General features: G+C 47.3%; 1 protein-coding gene across 1 annotated transcript in view; it reads right to left on the bottom strand.

The window, feature by feature from the left end:
* PROM1 (prominin 1) overlaps positions 1–10,164 on the bottom strand; it is a 52,380-nt gene that overhangs the window by 30,734 nt on the left and 11,482 nt on the right. Inside the window, exons 2-3 of the mRNA XM_012724038.1 lie at positions 5,252–5,307; positions 1,680–1,885 (exon numbers count right to left, since the gene is read on the bottom strand). Coding sequence (XP_012579492.1) covers positions 1,680–1,885; positions 5,252–5,307 — 262 coding nt within the window. The remainder of the gene's footprint in view (positions 1–1,679; positions 1,886–5,251; positions 5,308–10,164) is intronic.

Below are 10,164 nucleotides of genomic sequence, written 5' to 3'. Positions count from 1 at the left end.
GGCTTTGGGCGAATGGAGGGTGGACGTCCAGGCTGACGGGCGACGTGCTAGGATGGTGCTGAGTCTGACGGGACTCTGGGCCGTGACCGACATTTTCCTGGCGGCTGGGGAGGAGGGGAGTACCCCACAGCTGCAAGCCTGTGCCCGCCTGAGAGTGCTTCACATACGAAGCAGGGAGGCAGGACATCTGGAGTGACCAGAGCTGATCCTAAACTGCCTTTCAGGGTCCGGTGTGAAGGAACAGTCATGTGCAAATTACTTAGAGAGGAGAGACAGAGTGGGGAAGGGGGGGGGGAGGACTAGGGATAGAGAAGAGGAGACAGGGCTGGGGGCGGGGGAGAGGGAAGGAGGGGAGTGGGGAGACCCCCACACCCATCTCACAGAGAAAACACAAAGTCCGTCTGGGGTCAAACAATGGTGTAAACTACCAGTTCACGTGGATCCCGTCTGCACAGACATGGCGATGGCCTATTTTCTCGATTTTCAACCAACGTCTGCCCTTGCTCAACAAAATGGACCGCTTTGGAGTTAAGGGCAACCCACTGACTCCTGTCTTTTCATGGGGTTATTTGGTGGTCCCGAGGTGAGTTTTAGTACCATCACACCAGGGGTGCGGTAGATCACTCAGAGGAGACAACAGCTGGTCTGCAGCGAGAGGTAAGCCCCCACCCTCACGCCTCCACTGCCAGTTTTCAGAGGAATCTACGCTGCCGTGGTCTGGACTGACCAACGCTCTGGTATATTTCACTAAAACCAAGTGTTTGGGGTGCCCCCTTTTAAAAATCTAAGTATCGTTTCTAGTCACCTGCTTTTTGCACTCATTGCTTTTGGGGACCGTTTGTCGTCAGCCAGGCTAGGGCTCCCGGGGCTGCATGGTGGCCATGTGGTGTCACATGAAAGGCCACCCCAAGCACGGAGGTCACCAGTCCGGGTGGTGGCCACACTCAGGGAGCTCTCCCTTTTGGGTTAGTCGAATTTCAGCTGGCCAGTCCACTCATGTTGTGCTTTAACTCTGTTTTCTGCTGCAAATCTTGTGTCCGGCTCCTGCAGCCCAGCGTGGCTGCGTTCGTGGCACTTGGTTCTGTCTCACACGAGGCATCCATCAGTTGACTGAATGAGGAACATGGAACAGTGATTCACAGCCAGGTGGCCAGTGGAGGAAGCTCGCCTCCCTGTAGTGGCTCAGTTGGAAACCCGACAGCAGCAGGAGAAACAGGCTGGACCGCAAGAGGGTGGCGGCTTCATTGCGAAGTCGAGAAAACTGGGGTGTGTTGCTAGAAAGTTCATACCGTTTTGCAGTATTCTCAGACTCCTGAATTTCGAGACTCTCCAGCTTTCAAGATGCCTTTGGACACACAGAGCAATATGTCCCCCCACCGGCTGCCTGCCCCAGGTGGCTCTGGGGCTCTGGGAGGTGACACGCCTGTGCAGTCCAGGTGGGTGGCTTATCTCCCAGTGGAAAACTGTGTGACCTGGTGGCTTCGAAGACACGTCTGGGCACCTGAGGAGCAGGCTAACTTCCGGCCAGTCTGACTTCTTTTCCAAGCCTCTTCCATGCTCACTATTGATCTGTCTTCTGTTTTGTTGCTGTTTTGTCTTGAGCTCACGGCAGAACTGTTGAAACAAGACACTCCCCCCTCACTGTCCTAGCTACCAGCCCCGTCCCAGATTCTACTTGCCTCACGCAGATGCAGATGGCCCAGAGGGAGACCGTGAAGCACTTCTTCAGGAAAGGCCCGTTTTTCTTCTGTCGCTGGTGCATTTCGCCACCACACTTGTTAAAGCAGCGACACACACTGAAGCAGAAGCCCACCGAAGGCATCAGAATCACAAAGAGCAGGCCCAGGGCGACGCAAAAAATAACCCCGACCTCATAGATGACGATCTGCAAGGCAAACAAAGGGTCAGCAGGGTGGTAACGCAAAGCAGCAAGGGGGACACCCTAGAGGGCCCAGGTCACGCTTTTCAGCCTATTTGCATCACGAGGTGAATCTGTGTGTGTGTGTGTGAGGCTCTTTCACGAGACCTGGGAAGCAGGGACTGGCGTTATCAGAATATGGGACACCAGGCGGCTACTGTCTTCTTCTACCTGCCAGGAAAATGGCCAAATACAGAGTCGGGTCCTTCCCGGTGGTGCCATGGGTTAGGGCACAGCACTGCCAGCCAGCCACAGCCACTCCAGTGCAAGTTTGACCCCCACCCCGGAGGTAACACACAGAGCACGGCAGACCTCTCCTGACTCTCCTGCTGCTCCCCTCAGCAGTGTACTTGTCAACCTGCCTGTTCTGCTCTATATTCTGTCTCTGGTGAATCCTCTCACCCCTGCACCTCTGGCCTGTACCCCAGTTCTGTATGCATCAATAAATAAATCTTTAAAAAAAAAAATGCAGAGTCAAGTTTACAGAGCTGTGTTGCTTTTCATGCCTGAACTTGACTAAAGCTGAAAGAGAAGACTAGAGAAGATGGCAGACACAAAACTGGAACAAATTAGCATCAAAGTGGGGATGACAGTGACGAATGGAACATTCTGGCAAAAGCAACTCTAGGCAAAGCGACATGAAAGAGCAGTAGGCAAAACTTTACCTGCACAATCAAGTATACACTTTCTGGCTGTTGTAGCCAAAGCCATTGGGGGGTTTATAGGAGGAAGCCACAGCATGCAACAAGAAAACAGAAAAAGTTTGATTAGCCACAACCGAGAACATGAATTTTGCGCACAAGATAATCGCATTTAGAGAAGGGTGAACACAGAGAGGAGTTTAAATTGAATGTGAAGCTGAAGAGCAGTGCATAGAGGTACAGTCAAGAACTGCATCTTTGGAGGGCACATTGGACTTCTTGAAGGGCCTTGAATCAGCAAAGGGATCAGTTGGGAACAGAGAATTAAAGTTGAGACGACGTCACACGCACCTGCCCGATCTTTATAAAACAGAATCTCAGGGCGACCTGGAGCCCTTTCTACAGTGAAAATCCAGTGTCATCTCCTGTTCAACAGCACCCCAAGGACTCCCACCATTTTGTAGTCAATCTTCTTCATGTGGTCTTCTGATTTACCCTGGCTTCATGTGCCCATTCTTCTAAACTACTCTAGTCTCCAAAGGCTACCGGCATGTTCTCACTCCTTCCTTCCTCCGCTGGTTTTTTTTTAAGCTGCTTCCTAACCCAGAACATTATTCCCATCTCTTTTCCCCTGATGAAATTCAAGTCTTGGCCTGGCTACCACTTCCTCCAGGAAGACTTTTGTGATTACTGTCATGGTGAGCCCAGCCTGCGTTTGCTGACACTGCTCCTTCGAGCTTCCTGGGGCCCTTCTCAGAGTGACTGGCTTCGTGTGGCCATTTCCTGAGTTGCCCTGGACTTGGGGAGCACAAGCCTTGGTGGACACACTCGCCATTCTCTCCCATGTGTGCAGCTAAGGGTATGGGGTGTGACAGCCCCCCAATTTCAAATTAGACATACTGATGAATTGAGGGGGTAAGGGCCACTGAGTGAGAGCATCAAATCCTAAACGGCAGTCCAGGACAGGGGTGGGTCAGTGACGAGAAAGGGCCAATCCATAGAAAAATTAAGAAGATACAATGAATTTCCCATGAATTACATGTACTCAGTTTATGAGGCTCCCCCTTTGGGGTGGGGTGATATCTGTATGAAGGGAGAGGAAATCATTACTGTTGTTATGGTTACTTGTGCATTTCTATAGCTTTGTCTATCTGGTCCTCCTTTTTCTTCCTGGCTCCATCATTTCAAATCTTCTCCTTTTGAGCCTCCATTTGTGTTTGTCTGTTTCTTCCAGAAATAAGCAGCCACTGCCATATCTGATGCGCCTCTAGGTCAACCCTAGCTCCAAACATGTTCTGCCTGCACACAGCTCAGACGCTCGGAGGAGAGCTGTTTCTCCGCAATTAGGTACTGTAGGGCCCGGCATGCATGTAATCTCCCTGGTGGGGTGTTTCGGGTGAGACTGGTCTGGTACGAACCCCAGCTTGGCTGTGTAGGGGCTGTTTAGGGGCTGTGTAGCCTTGGGCAAGTCCCTAGGTTCGTTTGGCCCATGAGCCCAGAGAGGTGAATGGCACAGACAGACACACTACACTTTCTGGCTTGAACGTGCTATAATGGACATAAATGATTTGTGCTTTATATTGTACTGCGGAGAGAACAACAATGCTTATTGCAATGTTTTCATATCTAGGCACAGAAGACACATTAAGAAACCTACATGGGTCACTCTGTTGTTGTTTTTAACCTAGAGAAAGGCTGGTTGGCAAATGCCATTATAATTCTGACGCGGAGCATTTCAGGCACTATTTGGTTTGAAATAGAGATCATGTTCACAAAACACACACAAACAAATAAGAAGCAATGGGGGAGCTTTGTGTGTCCAGCTAAGTGTTTGTGAATGGCAGTGAGAGGTTCTTGCCCATTGTCTCTGCTTGGCACCCTGTTGGCATCCTTTTGACACCAAGCCCCAAAGTCACTGGCAAATCGGGTCAGAATTAACTCTTTCTTCCATGTTCCTCTGAATGTTGCTTATAAATATATCCATGTCCTTCTCTTCTTTCTCCTTTATAATTAGGGGTTACCTCCCTCCTCCCCAGCCGCTTCCATTCTAGCCAGAAGTACACACACACTTTGCTCAACGGCAAGGCTACTTTTCAACAAACGATCTTAAAAGCTTCTCGTTTCTAGAGCAGTTCACATCTCTCAGGTTGGGAGGTCTCCTAAGGAACTTTTACTTTTAAAAAACCACTCAGCTTGAAAAGTGAGAGTTTCTGCAAATGCTACTTTGCACATTTCTGTAGCCCTTCAAATGAGATTGAAAAGTTGTCTCCAGATTCCAAGTCCTTAGTCAAAAAAATGGTTACAAAATCCATAGATTAAGCAACCCCTGGCTTAAAGGTTTACTTTCAAGCCACCCCAAATTTGTCTCATACTTATTTTTTTTTTAATAACAAATACATCGGGCCCTCCCTGGTGGTGCAGCGGGTTGGAGTGCTGCATTGTGAAGCTAAGCCAAGTGTGGCTGCTTCAGCGCAAGTTCGATTCCTGGCCTGGAGGTGACCCACATGGCGCAGCAGACCTCTCCTGACCTGCCCGTTGCTCCCCTCAGCAATGTACTTCATCCATCTGCCTGTTCTGCTCCCCGCTCTGTCTCTGCTGGGGTCGCCACCCCTGCACCTCTGGCTGTACCCCATTTCTGTATGCATACATAAATAAATCTTAAAAAAATAACAACTACATCAATAAAAATTACCTCTTTGCAATTATTTAAGAAGTCAAACTTCTTCTGTAGTATTTTTCTTATAGCATCTAGAAGGGAAACCACAAAACAATAGCAAGATTAGTTTTTCAGTAAAAACACAAGATGCATTTCAAAAAAGCAAGGCCTGTATATACTCACCAATTATTATACCTCTAAGAACATTAATGTAATTCTATTCCTATTTTTTTTAAATATATGTATATTTTACATCATTCTTCATTTTGTGCATTTTTTCATCTCGGCTGTCATGCCTGTAGACGTCCCACCACCGTGTCACCTGTATGCCATCTCCATAGTCCCATGTGCTTCTCTCACCCCGGTTTTGATTCTACTCCCTTCTCTTCCCCTGTAGAATGTCTCTGGTTTATAGTTGTTGATTTTAGTTTTTACTTTATTACAATTACTATTTTTGTCCTTCTGATCCCTTACACCTTTGCTATGAGTGAAACCATCCAGTATATTTCTTTTTCTTTCTGGCTTAATTCACTAAGCATGACCCCTTCCAGCTCTCTATTCCTTTTTTCTTAATGTGGACAAATACCTGGATGAACGAGGCTCTGACCAGAACTGAAGAATAGGTGACAAATATTTTTTTTTTTAAGATTTATTTATTTCTGCATACAGAACTGGATACAGGCCAGAGGTGCAGGGGCGGTGAGAGGATTCACCAGAGACAGAGTGGAGAGCAGGACAGGCAGATCGACGAAGTACACTGCTGAGGGGAGCAGCGGGCAGGTCGGGAGAGGTCCGCCACGCCATGTGGACCACCTGGGGCAGGCGGGGATCGAACTCATGCTGAAGTGGCTTGAGCTTCTTAGTGCTGTGCTTTAACTCTCTGCACCAACAGGGAAGGCCCAACAAATATTTTTGACTTACTACTCTGGCAGTGGCAGAATGGATACATTGCCACTTTGAAGAGTTTTTGAGTTTTCACAGTATGCCTTAATGTTTACAGCAATCCACACACCACCTCGTTAGTCACCAGATAAAATTTTACATTAAAGTTGCTCCTTCTTAATTTTGGAACCACAGAACAACTGATTCTTTAATCATTTCACATTTACATAGTATTTTATAAATGACTCTTACTAACTAATATAATTTGGGCACAAAGGGTTAAAGCGCAGCACTGTGAAGCTATCGGCAATCACTGCAGCACAAGTTCGATCCCCGGCCAGGGAGCTGACGGACAGGGCGCAGCAGACCTTAGCCAAGGAAGTCTCCCAGACATTTTCTGTGTCTTCTACCTAGAGCTTATCCTACCAGCTTAGGCCAGATGAAGATTGACTGAGTTTTCAGGAGAGGTTTCATCCACTTAACAAGCAAGCTGACCGGGACTTGGGGAGCAAGATGGGTTGGCACGAATATAAACTGCAATGTGCAAAGACATCTTCATTCAAAGGTGGGGGTTTCTGTATTCATAGACGAGAATGCAGAAGAGGATACTTGGATCCAGAAAACTTGCCACAAAATGCAATGCAGTACAACACTGCTACCACTCCCTCCTTGCCTGCTCTTCTCACACCGGTCTCCAAAGCTCGGTGGTCGCCAGCAAGCCTGAGAACAGGTCTTTGTAAAGCGTCCCTGTGAAGTGAACTTTCTAATCTGAAAAGTGCATGTGTCTAGCTGGTCTAAATGATGAGTTCAAGTATTTGCTGGCAAAATACTTATAGAAAACACTCTCAGGCAAATGGTGTACTGGCAAATGCCTCAGGTAGGGTTAAGACAGAGCTGGCTAAGACCTTGGTACTACCCCCAGCGTAGCGCCCAGGGAAGAGCTGGTAGGATTTGCTGCAGGCCAGAAGAGCGTCTCCGCCAACTTCATTTAACTTCAAGTTAGTGAAAACAGAAACCCTCTGTGGAGGGTCTGTGGCCCTGACACTTCCTGCAGACGCCCATCTGGGGGAGGGTCTCAGATTACCACGTTGACTCTGATCTTCCTTCTCTGGTCTAGATTCACTGGGGATAATTTTTTTGCCTTAAAAGTCCTGATTCAGATTTCCAAAGTGAAAGCTGTTTCTGCCTTTGACAGAAAAATAGCTCGTGCGTGGAAACAAAGCCAGACATTTCTTGTCATTTGGAACGGTGGTCTCAGTGGACGTTTCATCAAGAAAAAAATGTTTAAGGAACCAACGCCTTGCTTGAAATGACGAAACCTACGTTCAATCAGCATCACAGCTGTGATCCTTTCTGACAGCTGATCGGGCATTTGAAAACGAAGATGCTGCAAATCACGCCTCAGAAAGTTTCTCTTCACTGGACACAGGCTGTGGTCCTTTTTCTAAGTGTGAGTCTTCTGGTTAGGATGAAGGTGAGCGCAGGTTGCGTCTCTGTCAGTTCCAGGTGTGCCATCACAAGCTTAGGGAGGTTAAGGCCTTCAGAGTCATGCCAGCTGCACCTTGAGCGGCTGCTCTGGAGACAGCGCCCAGTGACGAGAGGTTCTGCCCAAGATACAGCTTCGCTGCTGTGTCAGTGACTGGAAGCAGAGAGGGCTGAGCTGCTCTGCTAAATGGACACCCTCCCAGGGCATCTTCCGTGGGTCTGAGATTGTTCAAACGTTTAGGAGAGGAAAGGCCCCGACATCTCTTCCTCCCCTTGCTCAGTGAACACTTTCCCTCTTCTAAATTCTCCTTCCATCCCTGTTAGCCAGCCAACCTCATCCCGTCCATTAAGTCACAATGTTTTCTGGTTTCTTCCTTCTTTGTTAGGATTCAAGGGAAGAAAAATAATAATTGGGAAAATGTGGATATTATTCTTAGAGAGTTAATTGTAAAAAATCAGAATTCTTATTCATTTCGGTAGGTTGATGATGATCAGAAATATCCATTTCTTGAGAAATACACATCAAGGGGGAAGGTGAACTGAGGTTGCTAGTGTTTAAGTGCTCTGGAAAAGGGAAATGGGGGGATGGGAGGAAGAAAAGAGGTAGACGAAGCAAATATGACCAAACCAGGTAACTTCTCATCTGGACGCGCAGAATCACTGTTTACTTTTTTCCATTTGGGGCAGGTGTGAAAAATTTCATTGTGACTTAGAGTAAATCTCACTGTTCTCAAATTCCATCATCCCACTCATCACATCTAACCCACTTTGAAACAAGTCATCCACTAGTCATTTCTGTGGCCTCTCTTGTATCCCGTTCATCTTCTGCACAGTGCTGCTGCCTGGCCTTTGACATGGCTTCGCTAATTTTCTTTCAGGCTTTCCCTAACATGATTCTATCCTTCCGGTTAAAATCAGAGAGCAAAGGCTGGAGGCCTCTTGGTTTGCCCAGAGAGTTCCAGTTCACAGCTGTTATACTGGCCTAATCCTCACCGTGCTCCCCTCTGCTCTTAAAATAGCCTCATTTAGGCAAATTAAATTATGGCTCCAAATCATCTGATCCTGAGTTCACAATGTGGACATGATATCTGCGACTCTAGAAAACTCTGGGCCTCAGGTTTTTTTTCTGTAAAAAGGAGGCAATAATACCTATCACTAGGCAGGCTCAGCACATATTAAATAATCTTCTCTTCCAGAGAAGAGCTGTCCAATCCAGCCAGACCAACCCCCCATCCCAAAAAGGAATATGTCTTGTTCACTCATGACCTCTCTGAAGGCTGTTGATATTATTCCTCCTTCCATTAAAAGTCCTTGTTCTGTCCTTCCAGATTACACCTTGAAGTCTTCAGCTGATTTTTCCCCCTTGGCTAATTGTGATACCAACGTGGTGTTTGTTCTGCACGAGCATATTTCATCACGCCAACTAAAGAACCATTCATTCCTGCAAGTAGGAAATGTTCCCTCTCTAATCCCTAAGCCAAGCTACGCACCTGAGCCAGATAGGCAAGAAACTCACATGCTCGAAACCAAACACCCTCCAAAGCTAACCTTCTTCTAGGCAAGTATCCCTTCCTGGGAAAGAAATTAGGAATACCTACAGAAATACTTTAATTCAGATTTCTTTTAAGACGTTGCCTCAAGTCTGTCACCTCAGCTTCTTTATTGAGACCCAAAGGGGATGGGTTGAGAATTCAAAGACTTCTTACAAACTAAAACACAGCGCTGGGTCACCACTGTGGGGCACGTTAAACCCAGCCACCCCAGTAAACATCAGACACCATCAGATTTCCCTACAGCGCTGAGTCCTCAGTTCAGTCTGCCTTTTTAAGGTGCAACCCACTTTTTAAAGACTCACTTACTGCAGCAAAAAATCATTATGAGGGTCCTCCCTGGTGGCGCAGCAGGTTAAAGCACAGCACAAAGAAGCTGCAACCACTTCAGCATGAGTTCGATCCCCGCCTGCCCTGGAGGTCACCACATGGCGCAGCAGACCTCTCTTGACCCGCCCGCTACTCCCCTCAGCAGTGTACTTCGTCCATCTGCCTATTCTGCTCCCCACTCTGTCTCTGGTGAATCCTCTCACCACCCCTGCATCTCTGGCCTGTACCACAGTTCTGTATGCATAAATATATAAATCTTTTTAAAAATCATTATAATTAAAATCCCCCCAGCACAGTCACCTCTATGCAATCTGAACCCAGGAGACTGGAGTAAATGGATGGAAAGCAGACACCTGACTACTTTTCTGTGATTCCTCCAGGCTGTATGTGCATGCTTACATCTGCATGAGGACAATGTAACTTTAGCCCTACAAAAATAATACCAACAACAAGGCATTTGTCCAGGGGAAGAAATGTGAAAATTGACCGGATGTAAACAGAGGCTATCTTTGGGCAGCGAATGGGCCCTTCTTGATTGTTTCCATGTTATTTTGTGGGAGTCTATAGCTCTCCTAACAGGACAATACATGTGTATGTGTCTGCTCTGTGTGCACAAATGGCCTTGTAAGAGTGACTGAACTGTGAGCTCAATAGTCAACAAGAGCATTTATTCACCAAAGTGCCCTCATTCTCCAAGCCCCA

The sequence above is a fragment of the Condylura cristata genome, unplaced genomic scaffold (assembly GCF_000260355.1).
Source record: "Condylura cristata isolate star-nosed mole 26May11 unplaced genomic scaffold, ConCri1.0 scaffold00012, whole genome shotgun sequence".
Classification (NCBI taxonomy): Eukaryota; Metazoa; Chordata; class Mammalia; order Eulipotyphla; family Talpidae; genus Condylura; species Condylura cristata.
This window is presented reverse-complemented; position numbering and strand designations above follow the sequence as displayed.